General features: G+C 43.4%; 1 protein-coding gene across 16 annotated transcripts in view; it reads left to right on the top strand.

The window, feature by feature from the left end:
- Positions 1-24,131, top strand: part of ank3b (ankyrin 3b) — a 287,522-nt gene that overhangs the window by 189,002 nt on the left and 74,389 nt on the right. For 15 of the 16 annotated variants that reach the window (XM_055647217.1, XM_055647218.1, XM_055647209.1 and 12 more), the window contains 2 exons: positions 2,144-2,276; positions 18,922-19,015. In XM_055647217.1, coding sequence (XP_055503192.1) covers positions 2,144-2,276; positions 18,922-19,015 — 227 coding nt within the window. The remainder of the gene's footprint in view (positions 1-2,143; positions 2,277-18,921; positions 19,016-24,131) is intronic. The other variant, XM_055647211.1, reaches the window with a different exon arrangement.

Here is a 24,131-nt window from a genome sequence, read left to right on the forward strand (position 1 = left end):
CCATGAGGTGTGTCACTTGGAATAGTCATGGTTACAGTGTGTGTGCAGCTTGTAGACCTGTTGTCTAGCATATCCAGCTAAGCAAGTTCAGCCTCAACTCCCCAGCTGTCTGTGCTGAGTTCTCTGACTCTGTGTGTGCCTCCTCCGGGTACTCTGGAGGTTTCTCTTGTGTGACCGATACAAGGTTTTAAAAGGTTAATTGGTCAGTGCAAATTACGCATAGTACTGCTGATGGTAGAATCTGATGGAGGAGGAGAGTTGGTGAGAATGTGGGGAGAATATGTTGCACGTCAAATCAGTTGGAGAGAGCTGCACGTAGTGGAGGACAGACAGACAGACAGACACAGACAGACAGACAGAGAGAGAGATAGAAAGAATGGCTTGTTTTGTTGTAAAGAAGATATGATAATATATGAAATTCATGATCAGACTATTGGAGCTAGGAATGAAGGCTGCTTGACTCAAATCCAGGAATCGTCTAGCCAGCAAACTTCAGGGAGTGACATATGATGGAAGAATGGATCGACTGGGCTCACATTCACTGGAATTTAGATGAGGGGATCTTATAGAAACATATAAAATTCTTAAGGGATTGGACAGGCTAGATGCAGGAACAATGTTCCCGATGTTGGGGGAGTCCAGAACCAGAGGTCACAGTTTAAGGCCATTTCGGACTGAAATGAAGAAAAAACGTTTTATCTCCCAGAGAGTTGTGAATCTGTGAAATTTTCTGCCACAGAAGGCAGTGGCGGCTAATTCACTGGATGTATTTAAGAGCGAGTTAGATATAGCTCTTAGGGCTAACGGAATCAAGGGAGATACGAAATGCTGGGACAACTCAGCGGGACAGGCAGCATCTCTGGAAAGAAGGAATGGGTTCAGACTGAAGAAGGGTCTTGACCCAAAACGGCACCCATTCCGTTTTCTTCACACCCTTCTCTCCAGAGATGCAGCCTGTCCCGCTGAGTTACTCCAGCATTTTGTGTCTACCTTCAATTTAAACCAGCAACTGCAGCTCTTTCCTACACACGGATCAAGGGATTATGGGGAGAAAGCAGGAACGCCAGCATGTACGCAATGATCATATTGAATGGCGGTGCTGGATCGAAGGGCCGAATGGCTTACCCCGGCACCTACTTTCTATGCTTCTGAATGCAACCCAGTTGATGCAGAGGACAAGAAAGGTAGCAGCAGTTAGAGGATGGGAACTGTGGATGGATGTTGAAGTCTCTGGGGATATCGGCAAGCAGCATTGCTGACTTTATTCCCTGGGATGTGGCTGATGCTTTCGTGTTCAATGGCCCAGTACAAATCAGTGACATTGCTTCATGATGTAGATGTCCCGATCCTGGATTTTTATCCATGTGCTGTATATTTGCCCAAGTCTCTCAAGTAAAGGTGAAACTCTTTCTCTTTCCGTTCTAAAGCCTAAAACATGGAGAATCTGTCACGATTGGCATTGAGCACAAAAGTCAGAAAGTTCTGTTCAACTTCCGATCCAATAGTCCAGTCCTTTTCTGGGCAATTGTATCGCGCTCATTGTATTTCTGGGAGCAAATTGAAGGTTTTTTCCTGCATTTGGGAGATCCTGATTTGAGAGATTCCAACACAGCATAAAGATCAGCAGCAAAAACCAAACAATTAAATGATATCCCAGTGTTTTTCTTGTTGTTAACATATAATTCTCCGGTTTACTTCTCAACTCTAATTCTAGTTGCTGTGTGAAAAAGTTTTAAAAGCCACTTTTAAGCAATGCATGGTTAGGATTTAAATCCTAATCAGGGGTACTGATTGGGGATGATCAGCCATGATCACATTGAATGGCTCGAAGGGCTGAATTGCCTACTCCTGCACCTATTGTCTATTGTCTAAAAATTGCTGCCCGATAGTGTGGTGGCCATGGAATCACGAGTTACCTTCTAAAATGATTTTGATGATAAATTGCTAAAAAGAGGAAAGGATCTAGCAAGGCAGCAACAGGGTGACTAGGTGATTAACCCTTGAAAGAGTTGGCAACACCTTAATTGCAGTGGTGTACAATTTCTAAGGGTGGGGAAGGAACTCGGTTCCTGTGCTACAGGCTCAGAGTTACTTGCAATGTACGATTGCCGATTTAAAGCTGCTTTCTATTACTTGTCAACAGGTGAAGATGCAATGACTGGTGATACAGATAAGTATCTTGGACCACAGGATTTAAAAGAACTGGGCGATGATTCACTGCCAATGGAAGGAAACATGAGTTACATGGGTTTTAGCCTGGGAGCTCGATCTGCAAGGTAATGTAGTTGACACTGTTGCATTTTAATGGCTGAACTAACTTTGAAAGCTGTCTTTTAATGGTTGTGTCATAAGTGATAGAAGCACAATTATGCCTTCACATCTACAACGCCATTCATTCATGGCTGATCTATCAATCCCTCCTAGCTCCCATTCCCCAGACTCCGCCCCCCCCTCCATGACCCCTGACACCCGTACTCATCAAGAATCTATCTATCTCTGCCTAAAGAAAGGCAGATGTCAAAGAGGAGAATGCTGTGCAATCTGCTGAGCATCTCAGCTTGTAAAAGTGCGATTAAGTCAAACGTTTGTGGGAAAACCACATCGGTTTATAAGGATAAATGCGTGCCCACGATTATCTCTGGATTACATTGGAAAAATAAAGCCGGGAGGGGGAATTTTGTAATTCTGGTTTAAGAGATTTGGGCAAAAAAAAATTAGCAGAGTGCTAAGTTTTTTTTTTTTCTTTCTTGCAAACACAACTAAACAATGCTCCAGTTTCATTTTTAACCCCAGCAGTTCGTTTTCAAATCTTGGAAAGGATTTTATAACCCATTTAATATGTTAATTTTAATAGCGCAAACATTAAATGTGTTTGTTATTCAGGAATCCCCACTAAAAACTAGATGAACCGTCAGCCATGGCTTTAGAGAGTTTCTGCTCAATCCTGGAGGCTGTGACCGGGCCTCATCTCAGCATTGCTGATCCTTCATTATTTACATATATTTGATTACTATAATAATACACACGCTCCTAACGACGAGAAGGGAAATTTGCATGTTTTAAATCAATGGTCTCAATGTTTGACAATTTGGGAAATAAAAACAAAGTATTGCTATGTGTTTTGGAAGAACACTAGATTAAAGTATGTAGCATCTGTTGGCTTTGTGTACAGTATCTACGGTGCACATGGATAGCACAACAAAGCTGTTTACAGTTTGACTGAGTAATCCCATCCTTTGCCCTAAAGGAAATTGCTTAAGGAATGAAAATATTTATTGAAAGAAAAAAAATCCCCATAGTTAATATCACTTATGTCCCAATAACGGACACATGAGCTTTGAGAAGTCCAATTCAGGCCCTGTTTGATCATGGTTGATCTGTATGTTAACTGTTTTACAGATCAGATGTAGATGTAGCCTAGAAGATATAACTTTATTATCCTTGCCTAAAACAAATATTGATACATCTGATTTTTAATTGATTGCTGGCATCACCTCTGAACAACCATTGTACTGTATATCCCAAGTCATAAAACAGTCCCCGTCTTTCATGTTAATAAAATCAAAAGCTAATTTAAGTTGGGCTCGTGATCAGGTTGATGGAACTGACTAGAGGTTTAGGACTTTGTCGCCGGTTCCAGTTTTCAGTGGTGGTCTGAGTTTGAAAAAGTCAAACTAAGTTGACCAGAGTTTAAACAGAGGACTGAAGAGCCCTTCTCTGCAGTGGGCCATTGCATTAACCTTTTCCAAGAGGCTAATTCTCGGGTTCTGGTCCACAACAATAGCATCTCGTTTCTCAGTAACCACTGGTTTAAAGTGTTGTCCTTTACCTGACTGCTCAGAAAACAACTAACAGTAGCTTCTCTAACTCTTCCCCCCCAGATGTCCGCTTTGCTAATCCTACCTAAACCTCCTATGTAGACCACACACATCTAAGAATGAGCTATGAAGCTGTGTCTTTTTGCCATAAACCATTACTTTTGATTAATGTTTACGCGCATATCTGCCTCTCTGACGAGGTGACAAAAGATCTCTCGGCCTCTTTCTCTCTCAGAGAGAGACGGGTTATTCTGTGATCTTCCTTCACCCCCATAAATTGCATGCATTTACATGTTTTGGCCCCAAAATTAATAATTAAACGGTTGCCAAGGAGATCTCTGCTTTGTGATACACAATTAATATGAGTTTTTCTTTCCACTGCTTTGAGTTTCTCAAGCTTAGTTTAGTTCTGCGAGTATATTTGTACTTTTTCTGCGTCTGTAGGTGCTCCTGAGGGAAAGCTTTGTGTGTGACGATTTTCTTTGCACTGCAGGACAATAGCAGGCGTCTAATATTTAACCTCCATAATGCATGGCCCCACTCCTTTCTCTTCTTGCTGTAAAGGTCTGTTGTTTATAGATACAGATTCTGCCTTGAGTTGAGGGCAAACCACACCAACTGAAACCACTGCAGTGAATAGGGTAAAGAGTCTCATCTCCTGCACCTTCAAACACAAAAGCCAGGTTGGAAGGTCACAGGTCATGAGCCGGATTTAAGCATTTGAATTTAAATTTTAAACTCTATACTTCCAAAATTAATTAACCTTATCACACACATTTTGTTAAAGATTTCCTAATCAGTTCGTTTGCTTTTGAATCAATGTCCTCACCATCTAACGAGAAATCTTTGACGGGTCCTCGAGTATGTCAGACCAGACCACGATGGGCCGAATGGCCTAATTCTGTTTTTAGAGGGGTTTTTTCAGTTTAGAGATGCAGCCAAGAATCGGGACCTCCGGCCCATCGAGTCTGCGCTGACCAATGATCACCTGTAAACTAGTTCTATCTTCAGCACTAGGGATAATTTACAGAAGCCAATTAACCTTCAAACCTGGAGTGTCCATGTCTTTGGAGTGTGGGAGGAAACCGGAGCACCCGGAGGAAAAACCCCACGCAGGTCACTGGGAGAGCGTACAGCACCCCAGGATCAGGAGAGCGTAGTCGGGATCGAACCCGGGTCTCGAGTGCTGTAAGGCAGCAACTCCACCACTGTGCCGAGGCTATGTCTCATCATCTTATGAGATGATTGGCTATCATGCTCTCCACCCCATACCACTGAGTTTCCTTCAAGGAAAAATAATGCAACAAATAGAGCAATGACTTGATTAACATCCTCTGATCTACTCCAAATTTCTGCCTTTTGAGTCATAAATGTGAAGCAGAAACTAACTTCTTACATTTTTTAAAAATAATTATTTGCAAAAATATTGATGTTTGAGTCGAACGGGCCTCGGTGGCTTTCCACAGCAGTAGGACCTTGTTAATCAAATGCCATGTGGGCTGCAGAGTTAATCTTGAGTCCCTGAAAAGCTAGCATATACAGTACAATGTAAATATCTGATTGGCTCTGTCATCACCTAATCTGTGAGTTGGTACCGCTAAAGATCTTAATTCTGCTCTCCCTTCTCCTCACTATATGTGTTTAATTATATTGTAGCACCTACTCAAATGGTGAAGGAGGAGAAAACTTAACCCCAGGACCAACTTAACTTCCGGGACTGTATTTATTCCTGACCAATATTGGCTGGGAATTGGCCCAAAGTTACATTGTGCCACTGCATTGTAACACGTTGGCACGGTGGCGCAGCGGTAGAGTTGCTGCCTCACAGTGTCACAGTGCCGGGTTCGATCCTGACTACGGGTTCTGTCTGTACGGAGTTTGTACATTCCCCCCCCCATGACCGCGTGAATTTTCCCTTGGTACTCCAGTTTCCTTCCACACTCCAAAGACATGGAGGTTTCTAGGTAAATTGGCTTCGGTAAAAATTGTGAATTGTCGCTAGGATAAGGATAAGGATGTAGGATAAGGCTAGTGTGTGTGGGGTGGTTGGTTAGTGTGGACTATGTGGGTCGAAAGGGCCTAGTTCGGCGCTGCATCTCTAAACTAAACCAGCAGAAGATACTAAGACAATATATTACAATTTCTCAGTTTATCCACTGAAAACTGTAGGCACAATTCCTCCACCTGACTACCTAGTAACTGTGCTGGCTGTAGTGAATCAGAATAATTTGTTATTGAAACAATTCATTTGCCTATAGGTGTGCACTTCTGCAATGAACATAATGTGTTTTAAGCATGCATGTATTAACTAACAGGTGTTGCTTGTGTCTAACAATGTTTAGAGGGTGTATTGTACATGTCTGATTTTTCAAACTGGCCCCTCATTAATAAGGGCACAGATTGATGGTGTGTAAACCTTAATAAAATGTTGCCTCTTGTTAATCATGGAGAAATAATGTGATCTAACATGTTTTCTGTGGGCTGTGTAGATTAAAAAGGAAACTGTAGACTTTGGACCACAGCACTATAATTATTACTTGTTTCTGCTTCTTCTGATTCTTTAATCACTTCTATTTTCTCCTGTTTCCTTTCTTTTCTCCACAATTTGTTTAAAAAGTCCTAAAATCAGGTAAGATAACACGGAGCGTTTATTTATTTTTTTTAGCAACCATGCCGGTCTCTCTGTTCCAAGTTGGTAGTGATGTGATGTGTGTTTAGGTGTCTGAGCTGCTTCAGCTACTAGAGAGACTCACCTGCCACCCCTCTGCACCTGCACAGGTAGTCTTGTAGGGTTCACCAACCCAAGATGTGCATTGGCATGGCCTACAATTGTTTCTGAAAGCCACATTGTTTCTCACCGTATTGGAACGAATTGTCCCAACAAAATTTGCCCAGGATGCGTGTGAATGTCCGGTGCTGAAAGGCAATTTTTCAAATGGGCCGTATAGTCCTGCCAGTCAGCGTTAGCTTGGTCTGATCATTGGGTCTGTGGTAGTTTTATAGATTGGAGCCAATTTCGAATCCACTCAAGGCTGCTTTTGTTTGCTCAAAGATACGCCACTCGCTAAATTGGGCGCTCTCTGATCGTTTGGATGAAGTAGGGTGCCTCTGATATGACACCTTTATGAATTTGTGATATTTTGGTTGAAGAAAGGGAATTCAGTGACAGATGACTATCATGGTTCAGCCACCTCCTTTCTCAACCTTCTCAGTATATATTTGCAAGCAAGTGTTTCATTTTAATTAGCATATGTGGAGTGCTAGGCTCCCCAATTTTCGCCCTACACCCACGTCACTAGTTTTAGTGCAGAAACTCTACCCTCCCAAAATAGAGATATATTTTAATAATACAATTGGTGTAGAGCGGTATATCTCTTATTTCAATAACTAATGCAGTTACCTTGTGAAATACCTTTCTAAACCAAGGGATAACCTTTTGAGGTGCTGAACCATAGATGCCTTTTGAATCTCGAGCCACAGACTTGCCATTTTGCTCTCATTTCTTTATGTAATTTCATTTATTTTGCTGCATGTGACGTCAATTAACTTTTTTTAATCGGCGTTAAGTAATAATTTAACATATTCATTAAAATGCTATTCCTGGCTTTCATTTTTGATCCGGACTTAATTTTTCTGGTACATGAATCTCTCTGGATCCCAATTTGATGAGTGCCTTGCAAGATAGAGTCATAGAGTGATATAGTGTGGAAACAGGTCCTTCGGTCCATCTTGCCCACACCGGCTAACATGTCCCAGCTACGCTAGTCCCACCTGCCTGTGTTTGGTCCATATCCCTCCAATCATGTACCCATCTAACTGTTTCTTAAACGTTGCGATAGTCCCAGTCTCAACTACCTCCTCTGGCAGCTCGCTCCATACACCCTCCACCCCTTGTGTGGAAAAAGTTACTCCTCAGATTCCTATTAAATCTTTTCCCCTTCACCTTGAACCTATGTCCTCTGGTCCTCGATTCCCCTCCTCTGGGCAAGAGATTCTGTGCATCTACCCAATCTATTCCCCTCATGATTGTATACACCTCTCATCCTCCTGCACTCCAAGGAATAGACACCCAGCCTAGTCAATCTCTCCCCATAGCTCAGACCCTTTAGACCTGGCAACATACCTCGTTAAAAATCTTAACAAAAAAAAATAGCACAGTCTCCTCCTTTCTAACCTTAGCCTCCCCCAAGATATGCCACCCCAGGTCAGGAATGGCAGCATACTATTCCTGGTTGCAAAGTTTCGTGTTGGGGTGGGGTGGGTAAGGATGGTTGCCAGCATTTATTAGAGAAGCAATTATAGCAGTGAGAAGGGATGATACTATTAGAAACATTATCAAATCGTATCGGGGCAAGGCGGCATGGCGTAGCGGTAGAGTTGTTGCCTTCCAGCGCTTTCAGCGCCAGAGAGCCGAGTTCGATCCCGACCACGGGTGGTGTCTGTACAGAGTTTGTACGTCCTCCCCATGACCACGTGGGTTTTCTCCGAGATCTTCGGTTTCCTCCCACACTCCAAAGACGTACAGGTTTGTAGGTTGATTGACTTTGTATAAATGTAAATTGTCCCTAGTGTGTGTGAATAGGACGGTGTTCATATGTGGGGATTGCTGGCCAGTGCAGACTCGGTGGGCCAAAGGGCCTGTTTCTACGCTGTATCTCTAAACTTAAAAAAGGACTCCCAAGGGCTAAATAAATAACAAAAGGGGGAAATCACAATGTTTGGAGTGTACTGTAGATGTCCAAAACATTTGAGGGGGATAAAAGGCCAAATACCAGGCAAATGCAAAATAAACTGGGAAATAATTGTGGAGTATTTCATTCACCCTAAGACTATATAGGATCATAGCAGAGAGGGTACAGAATTCAAAACATGGAGGGGAACTTTTTTTTAGTCAATATCTGGAAAGCCTATGCAGAAGTAATGCGGGGTTGAGTTGGGGAATAATTCTGGGTTTAGTTGTGGGTAATATGGTTAGGCCAGTGAAGCCATTTTGGTGACTGCACTTTGATGTAGTAAAGCCTTGAGTGCACTGGGCCTCAATGGAATGGAGAGGAGAAGAGCCATCAAGAACACCACAGAGGCAGTGGAGAAGGCCTTGAGATGGCTCTGGATCATGAGAGGAGGTCCATGGGGAGGAGCGAATGCCACCTGAACACAAGTGGTGGTCTGATCAACCACGGCTGGGTCGCCTGGGTGTGGGTGTCTGATGTTGAAAGACCCGAAACACTCAATGATCCCAGGTTATATGTAACTCAATTATAGGCTAAAGATAAAATTGTAGGAAACATTCTGTGTCTCCCAGTTTTGTTTGGCTTTTTAGTTCAGTTTAGAGATATAGTGCGGAAACAGACCCTTCGAGCCACCTATGTCCGCACCGACCAGTGTAAACTGAAACTTGAAGTTAAAACTGTCTTGGAGCAATGGAAGATATTTGGGAACAAAGGATCTCAAGGTAAACAAATATACACAAAGAATAGTGCTGGTCTGCTTAATCTGGAGCTCCATCAATGACTGCAAAAGATCCCTGAAAGTAATTTTCCGATTCTGTGCCCCCTTTACACTGATTTTATCCAAGATGATATTTGGGGTAACCAAAGTACTTCACTGTTGCTTTTGCTCTTATAATCACAATTGTGATCTTCTATCTCTCTTACACTACTTAAAGATCAATGTGCTATTGAAGAGGTGCAGCAAAACAAGGACATGCACAATAAATGAGGTATAGATGAATAGGGGGAGTTTGGAGGGGAGATCCTTAAAGGTAGCAGAAAAGGTCAGAGGTAGTTAGAAGACATGCTGAATGTTATGTGTTGGAAGGAACAGCGGATGCTGGTTTAAACCGAAGATAAACACAGAAAGCTGGAGTAACTCAGCGGGTGGGACAGCATCTCTGGAGAAAAGGAATAAAAAAAACAACAAAAATGTATTTTATTTTTTTGAATGGATGATGTTTTGGGTCGAGATCTTTCTTCAGACTGAGAGACAGGGGAGAGGGAAACTAGAGGTATGAAAAGGTACAGAGCAATTCAGAGCCTGCACCGATAAGAAAGGAAAGGGGAGCCCACAATGGTCCATTTTTAGCTGTGGAAGAGGTGATAACGAAGGTATGCAAACAATGAAACTGGCAGGATGACTTGGGTGGGGGAGTATTAGTTAGGATGCAACATTAGTGAGGCATCGTTTTAAGTATTGTCCACAGTTCTGCTCACAACGAATGGAAATGTGATTACACTGGAAAGGAAATTTGAGGATATTGCCAGTTCGTTGGAATGCAGGAGGAGGTTGTGAGGCGCCTTACTTAGTTTTTTTTTTTTCTCTGATCATCCTCCTACACAGTATTAGTGAGGATGCAACATTAGTGAGGCATCGGTTTAAGTGCTGTAGTTTAGTTCAGAGATACAGCACGGAAACAGGACCTCTGGCTCACCGAGTCCGCACTGACCACCAACTAACACTATCCTAAACACACTGGGGGCAATTTTCGAGATATCTATATCTATATATCCATATCTATATATCTATATATATATATATATATTTTTTAAAGTGGGGCCTAAAATAAAATAAAGAGGAAGGACCTATTGCCCTTGGCAGTGGCTCAAGATCATGGGGAAGAAGTTTAAATTATTTGTTAGAACAATTGGAGGGAAGATGAAGAAACTTTTATCAATCAGTGGAAGGTATTCCAAAGTATGGAATAGACTGCATAAAAGGTGCGGAGGAAAAATACTCTCATCGCATCATTATAAAGCATCTAAATGTGTACTTGACCAGCCGTGACTTACAGGGCCAAATGCTGGAAGGGTTTAGTTTGGCAATTGGTAAACAATGAACAGCTACTATCTGTAACATACATGTTTCACATCCTATGATGCTTGATTTTTTCCCCCCTTCATTTTACATGTTCTTAGTACCCCAAATCATCATGTTTGCCTCTGTACCCTCTGAGCAATTGTATCTTCCCTATTAGTTTAGTTTTTAGTTTGGTTTAGAGATACAGCATGGAAACAGACACATCGACCCACCGAGTCTATGTCAACCAGCGATCCCTGCACACTAACGCTATCCTACACACACACTAGGGACAATTTTACATTTATACCAAGCCAACACTTTGTATATGGAGCTTGGGGTGTAACCGGAGCTCCCGGAAAAAAACCTACGCAGGTCATGGGGAGATCGTACTGTACAGACAGCACCCGTAGTCGGGATCGAACCCAGGACTCTGGCGCTGTAAGGCAGCAAATCTACCGCTGCGCCACTGTGCCTCCCTGCTTCTTTTGAACTTGAAGATGTCCAAAATGTTGCAATCTATGTCCTAACTCGCAGAGAACCCTTTCGCTCACGACCCTGCTCATGATAAATTCTTGTTGGGCATCAACTTTAAAATTCCTATCCTTGTTCCAACATTGCAAATGGCCCTGCCCCCAATCTAGTTATATTTCTACCAGTTGTATAAGACTTCACGTTGTCTAGTCGAACCCAGGACTCTGGCCCCTGCAAATCTAATGCTGTGCCTCCCTGCTTTTTTTGGTGTTGAAGATGTTTATATTTCTACCTTTAAAATTCCTATCCTTCCAACATTGTGGCCCTGCCCCCATCTAGTTCTTTTTTGTTTTACGTTGTCATACCTCTGGCCCTTCTGAATTTAATTGCTGCTGTGATATTATTTTTGGTGTTGTGTAAAAAAACAATTTATGAAAGAGCCTTCTTGGCACCAGAAGCAGAATGTTAGATGGGAAATTTGTTAGGCAAATGATAGCTGGTGGGAATGACAGGTGCGTAGGCAAATTCTCAGGGTTTATTCCTTTAACCTCGTTGGTGTCTCATTCATTAACCACCTGCTCAAGTTATCTGCCCAAGCCTTAAGCTAATTTAGTTTAGAGATACAGCGCGGAAACAGGCCCTTCGGCCCAACAAGTCCGCACCGACCAGCCATCCCCACACATGAACACTATCCTACACATGCTAGGGACAATTTTACATTTATTCCAAACCAATTAACCTACAAACCTGTATGTCTGTGGTGTGGAGGGGAAACCGAAAATCTCGGAGAAAACCCACGCAGTCACAGGGCGAACGTACAAACTCTGTACTGACACCACCCATAGTCGGGATCGAACTCTAGTCTCTGGCGCAGCAAACGCTGTAAGGCAGCAACTCTACCGCTGCGCCACTGTGCCGTCTGCCCCAATACCATGCCTCTGGTGTTCTAAGGCAGCTACTGTACCGCTGCGCTACTGTGCCGTGTATCTCAACACTAAACTAAACCCCCAGCATATTTGCAGGTCTTGCCTCAGTCCAGCCACACCTTGCCCTCTTCCGCTCTTCCTTCCATCATGTGCCAGAGCCCCTTTCATACCCCTACTCCACTACCACATGGATGGTGCTGCCACACCCAAAGACGTGGCCTGGGTTTCACCATCCAGAAACAGCCTGGCCTGGCAGGACCTGTTCGCTGGGCACCCCCTGATATTGGAAGATGATGGAGTAACTCAGCAGGTCAGGCAGCATCTCTGGAGAAAAGGAATAGGTGGCATTTCAGGTCAGGACCCTTCTTCAGACTGAAAGGTAGAGAAGGCCAGAACAAAACGGGGCCGGCAACCAGTCTGAAGAAGGGTCTCGACCCAAAACATCACTTGTTCCTTTTCTCCAGGGATGCTGCCTGACCTGCTGAGTTACTCCAGCATGTTGTGTCTATCTCTGGCAACAGATGATTTCAGGAAGGGTGGAGTCCATAATGGCACATTGTTGACTGGAGAAGATGTGTGAACAAGATGATGCAAGGATGCAAGCTGTGGAACTAGTATGACGACTAGGGTAGAGGAGAGGAAAGGAATGCAGGAGTTACTTGAAATGAGAGAAACTAATGTTCATACCGTTGAGTTGACAGCTGCCCAAGTGAAATTACGATTTTGGGCGACAATTTACAATTTTGATTGGGGAACACTGATTTGTATGGGTGTCAGGGTTATGGGGAGAAGGCAGGAGAATGGGGTTGAGAGGGAGAGATGGATCAGCCATGATTGAATGGCGAAGTAGATTTGATGGGCCGAATGGCCTAACTCTGCTCCTCTAACTAATGATTTTATGAATATGCGTGTGGCCTCACTCTGACAGCAGAGGAGGCCTAGGACAGAAAGGTCAGTGTGGGACTGGGGAGGGGAGTTAAAAGGTTTGGCAACTGGGAGATCGTGCAGGCCAAGGGACACTGAGTGTTCCCACCCCCCCCCGGATATGATGTGGATTCTACCCGCCATGCCATCAGTTACACCCCCTTCCCCCAGATTCCACCATTCATTTGCACACCAGGAGTAATTAATAGCTGCCAGTTAATCTGTAAATTGCTCATTCTAAGCTCCCCCCCCCAGTCTAGTTTCAATCAAAAATCACTGAGTCAAGCACTTCCGCATCTAAACTTTATTTTGACAAAACACAATTACAGTTCCCACTACTGTACCTAACCACCATGGTTTCGATCCTCGTATCTGCCTGATCAAGCCCTCTTGGCCTCGTTCAAACAGAGACACTCCAGAAGGTCACGCAGTCCCAAGCGCTCTCCCAGAAGATCGACACAGGACCTCATGGTAGCGAACTTTTCGAGGTCCTCTCACCTCGTGGGGCCGAACCATATGGGGATGGTCTCTTTACAATCCAATAACAGATATCGATTAACCCCGTACACGACAGATGTTTCCCTAACCCGATCATACAGTGGCTAATGCATTGTATTCAAACAGTATTTCTCAGAGGAAACGAACATTGCAACATTTGCCCTGATGTGCAAGAAAACCAGACAAGGCTCAATACTTAATCCAATCAACATCCAGCAAAGTAAAGCTTTGCAACATTATTTACAATGTGAATGTCTGGTTTGCAATACATCCAATCCATTCTATGCATTTTGCACCTAATTGTCAGGGTCTGCAGATGTTCCCATTCTTTTCCTGCAGCTCTAGTCTAGGCTCTAGACAAACTAGCACCATTCTGCAGCTTGTCCCATTTCTACAGAAAGCACTTTTAAATTGACCAAATGGCCCAGAAGCCTTTACTCAATTTTAGTGTCCTGGCCTCTCCAATTTGCCCAGGATTAACAAATCCACCAGCCCACTCGTCTGTGGAATGTGCCGAGAGCACTTTATCTGCAGCAGAGCCTGGTCTTTCGTTGTTTCGACCAAAGACATCGCTCCACCGTCGCCCCCTGGGGGTTAGTGTGTGAGCAGCCACTCGCATTAAAAGCGTCCACGTGCTGGAGTCTTCCATTCCTGAGGACTGGAGTGGAAGCAAATCATCCTCTACTCTTAAGATACTGTCCAGGAAGAGACAATAATGCGCACAGTTATAAAATGAAAGCAAGTTTTGTGCCGTTGCCATTTGTTGACGTTTGTGGGGGGAGGGGGGCCATTTGGGTGGATGGATATAAGTTATTCGGTTATTTGACCCTCTGGCACGGGATGAGGAACGGAAACATACATCTGATTTGGGCTCATAAGTTCAAGGAGCAGAATTAGGCCATTTAGCCCATCCGCCATTCATTCGTAGTTGATCTATCTTTCCCTCTCAACCCCATTCTCCTGCCTTCTCCCCATAACCTGTGACACAAGAATCTGTCGATCTCTACCTTAAAAATATCCATTGACTTGGCCTCCACGGCATTCTGTGGCAGTGAACTCCACAGATTCACCACCCTCTGACTAAAGATTCGCCACCCTCTGACTGATTGAAACTGCATTCCCCTATTTGTGAAAACCACTGCTCATGGGAAACAGTACAACAAAAATGCTAATATTGGGTTTTCTGAATAGTTGTGGCACAAACTCAGTAAACTATTTAAAATCTCGATACTTGGGACATGTGGTTCTAATTTATGACGGGTATGTTCTGGGATATTTATCTCTTCACCCTATTGCTGTTTGACACATTCCCATTCGTAACAACTTTCTGTTTCTTATGTTGAACCTTTATCTCCCCCCACATCCTGACACTCCTTGGTCTTTTTAGTGCCAATGTGGAATATCGCTCTAATGTTTTCTAGAAATCCCAAGTATATTGCATGACCTTTGTCCACAATGCACTGAAGAAAGTTAATTTAGCATATTTCATCTATCCAAAATCCATTCTGGTTTAAACATTTTCTGCCTTGTTTTTGCACTAACTGTGGACGGATTCATATTTTAAATTGCTCATTTTCCTAAAGTCCATTCTTTTAAAGTCTTTATTTTCCTTGCGTCTTCCGTGCAATTTTTTGAGCAATTTCATTCTGGCAAGTCTCTGGCCCTACTGTAACTGAAGTTCAAGTGCCAAAATAACGTCATGGGTAACAATCCCACCTCACTTAAAAAAAAATGTCAGCTTCGTCACATTTTTTTTCCTCTCCATTTTTTGTTTTTGTCTTTGTCAAAAACAATGACAATTGCTAACCACCTGCAATTATTGGTCAAGCTTTCCAACAATGCTCCCGAACTCTGAAAATATTTTCTCGTCCTCTTTGCTCGCACTCAGGAGTGTCCGCAACAGCATGAAATAATTAATTTATTTTCTTTCTCTGCCCACGGATCCCATCCCCGATGGACGAGACTGTTATGCATCGGCCAAAGCCCGCTATGTAATTTAACACGCAAGCTAATTAAAATGAATTGAAGTCGGTTTAGATAAATTCAGTACCTGAATTCCACGTTTTGATAGATCTGAATTCCTTCGGTTTTAACTGACTGATGTTATTGATTTTAATTTTTTCGTGTGGATTGATTTAAGTTTGCAGCTTTTGACTGATATTCATAAGCGGGTGTTATTCTGGGTATCTTTGAACGGTGGATTCCATGATTATATTAGAAGCCTGTGGACCTACATGATCAGTCCTGTTGCTGTGTCTCTTGCTGGCATGGATGTTAACCCTTAAAGCATTAACCCATTACTTGCTGTTAACACCACTTGGGTATCTGTTGGCCATAGTAAGGGTTAAAGCCTTGGTTGTTTCTTCTCTTTTTACCCGCTGGCTTGCTGTAGCTCTTGCATCGTGGTTGATAAGTTGGCTTTTAAGATTGCAATTGTATGTAACTTCCAGGGGGACTGTCAATTCAGAAGGGCAGAGCAACTACGTTTGGACCTTTGCTTACTTTGGCTTATAAATATTGGGCATTTTTTAAATGTTTGATTTTATTTGAATATTTGGAGATTATTACGTGTTGGAGTTGCCATTGTGGTCTCGCAGACCCAGAATATTATGAGAGAATTTCTGTAGCCGTGCAAGGTATTGGGGATATTAAGATCTTTTTCTAAGCCATGACTGAGAGCCCCCTATTTTACCCTGGACTGTAATTGCATTGGTAGTGGAATTCTTTTCCGCAGAAGGCTGTAGAGTGGATGTTTTTATGGCAGAGATAGAGATTTTTGATTAGTACTGGTGTCGGAGGTTGTGGGGAGAAGGCACGAGAATGGGGTCAGGAGGGAGAGTTAGATCAGCCATGATTGAATGGCGGAGTGGACTTGATGGGCCAAATGGCCGAATGCCACTATCACTTATGAATGCTGTTGTATTAACAGACGTGGCTTACCTGAACATAACTGGAACTGAAATGTCATCAGAGCAAGGAGTTGCATTCAAAGCATCTTATCCATATTCGGTCACTTGAAATTGTGGCATCTTTTAGGCATGATCTATCAGTCACTGCTCAGCGATTGGCATCCATGCTTTCAAAATCCACTTAAGAAAAATCTCAGTCTTGACATTTTGGTATAACACTGCGGAGATGATACAATGATGAAGAGGTTTTCTGCCAGGTGAGGTGCCTGTCCCTTCAGATTGCTTTAAACATTCTCTAGCATTAGATGAAAGCTAAGGCGATGCAAGATGCAAGAAATCTTGAGCAAAAAGCAAAATGCAACTCAGCAGGTCAGGCAGCATCTAAGGAGGGAATAGACAGGTCATAAGTGATTGGAGTAAAATTAGGCCATTTGACCTATCAAGTCTACTTCACCATTTAATCATGGCTAATCTATCTCTCCCTCCTAACCCCATTCTCCAGCCTTCTCCCCGTAAAGTCTGACACCTGTACTAATCAAGAATCTATCTATCTCTGCCTTAAAAAAAATATCCACTGATATTTCAGTGGATCTGAAGAAGGGCCTTGATCTGAAACATCACCTGCCTATTCCCTCCCCAGATGCTGCCTGACCTGCTGAGTTTCTCCAACACTAGGTAAACAGTAAGGGAAGCCCTCTTGGTGTTCTGGCAAACGGTGATCCCTCAAAAAGGGCGGAAAAAGCAATTGATCACGGCATTATCTCTTTGCAGTTTATGGACTATGTTGCACAAAAGTAGCCGTCAATGTTTGCACCCTAATAGTCACCAGACCAGATTAAAATACTTCATTGATTATTGATTGGAAGTTCCCATGGTGTGAATGATTCTAGGAAAATGCAGCCCTTTTGATTTCCTTTGTCCACATGTAGTTGGAAATTCTGTGCAATGCTTTGTAGAACATGCAGCCAATAAAATAAAAATGAGGCTATGGACGTGTGTTCCCTGAAGTAAAAGTAGTGGACAACACTCGTTGGGTTTAAGCGAAGGGTGAATATGGATTAATTCCGTTCCAAACATTTTCTTTATTAGCACAAATTTTAAAGAACTAAAAATAATCGTGTCACTCTTCGCTAAAGCCCAGATACCATTTTTGAGAAGCGGTTTTAACCTTTACACACTTTTGAAAATCCTCCATAGGATAACAGCCAAAGATTAAAATGTAGTGACAATATTGTTGATTGAAGCTTAGGTTAATGCTTGAGGTATGGTAAAAAAAAATGCAATTATGGACATTTTGCAGGCTGCAGTTATTTTTCAGTAATTTTAGGTTGTGCAAGGGCTCGGGGTTAATAAATAACAAATTGCCCGATAAATTGTGTCATTTATCATTGAAGTGCAGCAGTTAGACCTACCTGTGTAGGAAGGATCTGCAAATGCTGGTATGCACCAAAGATAGACACACAAAGCTGAGTAACTCAGCAGGTCAGGCAGGAGGAAAGGAATGGGGGACGTTTCTGGTGCAGACCCATCTGCAAACAGTCGTGAGAGGGAAAACTAGAGGTATGAAAAGGTACAGAACCAATCGGAGCCGGCACCGATGACAAAGGAAAGGGGGAGCCCACAATGGTCCGTTGTTGTCTGTGGAAGAGGTGATAACGAAGGGATACAAACAGTGAAACTAGCAGGATGGGGGGAGGGACAGAGAGGAAAAGAATGCAAGGGTGTCTTGAAATTAGAGATATCAAAGATCACACCACTGGGTTGTAAGCTGCACAAACGGAAAATGCCCACATGATAACATTGTGATCTCCATCTTTCCCCCTTTATCTGTCTCTCTCTCTGTTTAAGATGTTTCTCGAAATATAACACTTTTATCAAACATTTTGCACAGCTGTCCAGATGTCCCCTTTTGTGGCTCTGTGTGAAGCGTGTTCTTTGGTAAACATTTCAGTGCAAGTTTAATGTGGACGTGAGTTGTTGGTACTGCATACACAGCGGAGTTAACTTTCAGTTGCTTTCTGCAGCTGGTGTGGACCTTACAGTCGGGTTTTATTGTGTAGGAAGGAACTGCAGATTCTGGTTTAAACCGACGATGGGCACACAAAGCTGGAGTAACTCAGCGGGGCAGGCAGCACCTCGGGAGAGAAGGAATGGGTGACGTTTCGGGTCGAGACCCTTCTTCTTCGCCCATTCCTTCTCTCCAGAGATGCTGCCTGTCCCGCTGAGTTGCTCAGATTTTTGTGTCTAACTCGGGGTTCGTTCATCAGTTTGAGTCCGTCCCTCTTTTAGTAATTCCAATCTTTTTTTTGTGAGTTCATCAAATCAACGACTTCTCTCTTTTTGAACTGTTTTAAATTATCACTCTGCAAACAAACAATAAAAACGCCAGTTTCTTTTTTTTAGTTGCTCTTTGTTTTTTTTGTTGTTGTTTTTGGGTGCTGTTGGTGGGTTTCCTCCCATGACCCCACCCCTCACCCCCTCCCCTGGAAGCTGCATGCATGAATTAATGAGTTTTCTTTTCCTCCCTCTGCCTGTCTGATTATCAACTGCCCCTTGAATGGTAACTTGTAAACACACCAGCCTCCGCTCCTTCAGTTCGGATAGGTCCTACTCATTGAACAGGAGTCCGTATGCCCGGGACAGCATCATGATCGAAGAGCTGACAAGGGAGCCGGTAAGTGGAGCTTTGAATTCCTAGTCGCTTGTGCCTTGTTTGATCTGATCGCGTGCTTTAGACATCATTGTGTGCAGATGCTGGTTTAAGCCGAACATCGATGCATGGAAGCTGGAGTAACTCAGTGGGACAGGCAGCAAACGATGGACACAAAATTCTAACTCTGAGGGAGAGGCAGCATCTCCGGGTAGAAGGAATGGGTGACGTTTTGGGTCGAGACTTTTTTTCAGACTGAGAGGGGGGGGGGGAGTGGGAGATACGGAGATAAGGAAGGGTGAGGTGTGAAAATGAGACATCAAAGGAGATGCGGTTTAAGGAACTTGTAAAATAGATCATTGCTAGCTAGGAGAAGGTGACAACGAAGCATACAGAGATACAATTTAATCAGGGGGACAGTCAGACTGGTCGGAGAACTAGGAAGGGGGAGTATTTTAATGTTGCTGTTTTACATGCTTTTAACTATTTATATATACTGTTTCATCAGGGACTGGATTGTTTTTATTGTTATTGTGTGTGAAATATTTTAAGTTTCATGTGCGATGCTCTGGTATTCCCTGGGAAACGTCTTTTCATTTTGCATTGTACAGCTGTTGCTTTGCAAGATGACAATAAAGGTTGATTGATTGATTGATTGATTGGATGGAGAGAGGGGGAAAGCAAGGGTGACTTGAATTAGAGAAGTCAAAATTCATACTGCTCGGGTGTAAATGTTTCGAGTAGAGACCCTTCTTCAGTGTTGACCCAAAACGTCACCTATCCTTTTATCCAGAGAAGCTGTCTGACCCGCTGAGTTAGTCTCGCTTTTTGTGTCTACCTTTCTTGTCAAATGATGCTGTGCTTGCTCTCAATGTGCTGTGTAACTCCAGACCTCTTTGGAACTTTGAGTCCAGCTGTCGTCTGCTAAAGTTGCCAGAGTTAAAAGAGAAGGGATTACATGTGTAGGAAGGAACTGCAGATGTTGGTTTAAACACAAAATGCTGGAGTGATTCAGCAGATCAAGCAACATTTTGGGAGAAAAGGAAGAGGTGACATTTCGGGTCGAGACCCTTCATCAGACAGTCTGAAGAAAGCTCTCGACCCAAAACGCTATCCATTCCTTCTCTCCAGAGATTCAGTTTCAGTTTATTGTGACGTGTAGCGAGGTACAGTGAGAAACTTTTGTTGCTGCCTGTCCCGCTGAATTACTCTAGCATTTTGTGTCGATCTTCGGAAGAAATTACGTTATTGCTCCGCCCAGCCTGAACCTACCAGATCTCCCTGTTGCTGGGCACTTTAATTCTCCTTCCCATTCCCACACTGACCTTTCTGTCCTAGGTCTCCTCCATTGTCAGAGTGAGGCTAAATGCAATATCGAGGAACAGAATCTGATATTTTGCTTGGGTAGCTTACAGCACAGTGGTATGAATATTGATTTCTCCCACTTCAGGTATCCCTGACATTCCCTCTCTCTCTCTATCCCTCCCCCACCCAAGCCACAGTAGCTTCTCGTTCTCATCATACAAACAGCTAACAATGGCCTGTTTGCGTTATCATCGTCACTTTTTTGCATTTCTTTCATTCATTATTCTTTTTCTCTCCACATCATCATCTATATCTTACCCTTATCCCTAACCAGTCTGATGAAGGGTCTCGACCCGAGACGTCACCCATTCCTTCTCTCCAGCAATGCTGCCTGTTCCGCTGAGTTACTCCAGCATTTGGTGTCTATGAATGTTATTGACCTGGTGTTTGCGGTTTGATGGATGTTTAGCTTATTTTATTGCTTTGACTTGAACTGATGCTGCTTCCTCAACCGCCCTCATAATGAGCAATTCCAATGGTAGATTTTAAAGGCCCTATTTTAAATTTCGTTGTACATGGTTCATGTTACAATGGCAATAAAGAAACTATTCTATTCTATTCTATTCTTTGCTTTAATATGTGAATACCCACGGGATGCAAGTTTCAGCAACTTTTCAGATGTTGAATACTTTAATCTGCCTTTCACAATCGCCCTGCTATTTTCTAAACAGTTTAATTAGGAAATAATATTAATTGATTTCAAGATTTGCAATGGGTACTCAATTGATCTTTGATGCATGATTAGGTTACTTCAAGAATGTTTGGGGGAATATTGAACGGGCTGTTCCTGTTAACATTCAACAAGAACAACTCTCTCTGTAAAAGTTGTGTGGGGTTTTTTTTTCTCTTTTTGCAATGTTGCAGTGAAGCCGGAGATGATTGAGGCTTGTGTAGAAAGGAACTGCAGGTGCGGGTTTAAGCCGAAGATAGACACAAAATGCTGGAGTAACTCTAGCAGGACAGGCAACATCTCTGGAGAGAAGGAATGGGTGACGTTTCAGGGATAGACCCTTTAGTCTGAAGAAGGGTCTCGAACCTAAACATCACCCATTCCTTCTCTCCAGAGATGCTGCCTGTCCCGTTGAGTTACTCCAGCATTTTGTGTCTTTCGATGATAGTCTTGTTATTCATCAAAGACAAGACGCTCGCTTCCCCTGCTGTGAGGAGAAATAAAGATAATTCCTTCCCTTCATTAGCAATAAGCAATTTGTGAGCAAGGTGCAAAAGGACCCGTTGCGTGAGTTCACACTAAGGAGGTGGATCTTCCTCAACTTTCCTCCCCCCCCCCCCCCCCCCCCCCCCCCCCCACCTTCCCCCCATTCATGTTTTTTTTTTCCCTGTGAATTCCCTCATTATTCCTTTGTTTGTGTCCTGTAGCACTCAGTTTTAATAATCCTCAGCAAAGCCAAATAATGAAGCATAACATTTCTTGACCTTCCACAAACTTGGCTGAATAGAGTTAAATATAACGAGGGGATGAAGTAGTAGTAGTGAGTTGGCTGTGACAGCAGTCCTTGCCAGTTTTCCCAGCCTCAGCACTTACAGAGCTTGTTCATTGTTGGTCTATATTGTTGCAAATTCCTCACTGCCCACCACTGACAGTTTCTCAAAGCAAGAGAATAATATTAGTGCTTGGATATCAGTACTTATTTAACTTAGTTTAGTTTGGAGATACAGTGCAGAATTTGGCCCTTTGGCCCACCATATCTGCACTGACTAGCGATCCCTGTACACTAATACTATTCCCCCCCCCCCCCCACACGCTAGGGGTAATTTTACGTTTATAGACAATGAACAATAGGTGCAGGTGTAGGCCATTCGGCCCTTTCAGCCAGCACCGCCATTTAATGTGATCATGGCTGATCATCCACAATCAGTACCCCATTTCTGCCTTCTCCCCATATCCCTTAACTCCACTATCCCTAAGAGCTCTATCTAACTGCCAAGCAAATTAACCTACAAGCCTGTAGGTCTTTGGAGTGTGGGAGGAAGCCAAAGATCTTGGAGAAAACCCACGCAGGTCACAGGGAGAACGTGCAAACTCCTTACAGACAGCACCCATAGTCAGGATCGAACCCGGGTCTCTGGCGCTGTAGGGCAGCAACTCTATTGCTACGCCACCATGCCACCACTAATGAGCCGTGCCGCCACTTAGTTTAGAGCTATAGCACAGGAACAGGCCCTACAGCCCACTGAGTCAGCGTCGGCCATTGATCACCCGTTCAAACTAGTTCTATATTATTCCACTTTCTCATCCACGCCCTGCACACTGGGAGCAATTTACAGAGGCTGATCAACCCACAAACCCGCACGTCTTTGGGATGTGGGAGGAAACCGACGCAGTCACAGGGAGCACGTACAAACTCCATACAGACAGCACCCGAGGTCAAGACTGAACCCGGGCCTCTGGTGCTGTTAGGCAGCAGCTCTGCCCTTATTGCTAGGTAGCCTGAGGTGGTGAGGAATCCCTTCCGATCACTGTGTGTGGAGCAGAATTAGGCACCATGGCCCATCAAGTCTACTCCGCCCTTCAATCACGGTTGATCTATCTTTCCCTCTCTACCCCATTCTCCTGCCTTCTCCCCATAACCCCTGAAGGACCAATTTGGTGCCAGGATAAATATTCCAGCTCTTTGAATTCTGATTTGCAATGTTTCACGTTGGAAGTTGAACTTGCACCATCTGAGTTGCCAGTTCTGTTGTGAATTTCTGCTGTGCTTTTTTTTTTTCACCAGGAATCAACTTGTTAAAATACAGGTTGAGTTTAAATTATCAGAAGTCTTAATACTGACTAAATTTTGGTTTCTAGTTTGACCTGACCCACACAGCTGTAAACATTCAATGATGTGGGGATGATCTTATTGAGGCATATCAAATCATGAGAGAAATAGATTGGGTCGATGCACAGAGTCTGTTGCCCAGAGTAGGTTGAAATGAGGACATAGGTTCATTGTGAAAGGTAAAGATTTAATAGGAATCTGAGGGGTAACTTTTTCACCCAAATGGTGGTGGGTGTATGGAGCAAGCTGCCAGAGGAAGTTGTTGAGACAGGGACTCTGCCTATGTTTAAGAAACAGTTAGACAGGTACATGGACAGGTTTGGAGGAATATGGGGCAAACGTAGGCAGGTGGGACTAGTGTAGCTGGGACATGTTGGCCGGTGTGGGTAAGTTGGGCCAAAGGGCCTGTTTCCACACTGTATGACGCTATGACTTTATTTCCAACCTAGTTTAAGAATACACCTCCCGTTCCCTTCTTCATGCCCATTCTCACTCACTATGGGCAAACTTAAGGGACATGGGGGAAAAAAGCAGGAATGGGGTACTGATTCTGGATGATCAACCATGTCATATTGAATGGCGATGCTGGCTCGAAGGGCAGAATGGCCTACTGCTGCACCTATTGTCTATGTTTCAAACTTTGAAGGAGGCATTTCTGAAGTTTGGCAGGTCCACTGACGACTAGGCAGACATGCCTGAGGAGTTGGAAGGTGATTGTGTAAAGTGCTGGAGTGCTTCATAATAATGTAATACCGAGCTATTATTCATATCTGACATACAGGTGTCAGAGGAGAAAGGGAGAAGGCAGGAGAATGGGGTTAGGAAGGAAAGATAGATCAGCCATGATTGAATGGCGGAGTAGACTTGATGAGCCGAATGGCCTATTTCTGCTCCTATCACTTATGATACACTCTGAGCATAATGTTACAGACGACTTCAAGCAAATCAGGCAGCATGTGAGAATATAAACTCCAAATGCTCGGCAGAAAGAATTT

This window comes from Leucoraja erinacea, chromosome 15, assembly GCF_028641065.1.
Source record: "Leucoraja erinacea ecotype New England chromosome 15, Leri_hhj_1, whole genome shotgun sequence".
NCBI classification, from domain to species: domain Eukaryota; kingdom Metazoa; phylum Chordata; class Chondrichthyes; order Rajiformes; family Rajidae; genus Leucoraja; species Leucoraja erinaceus.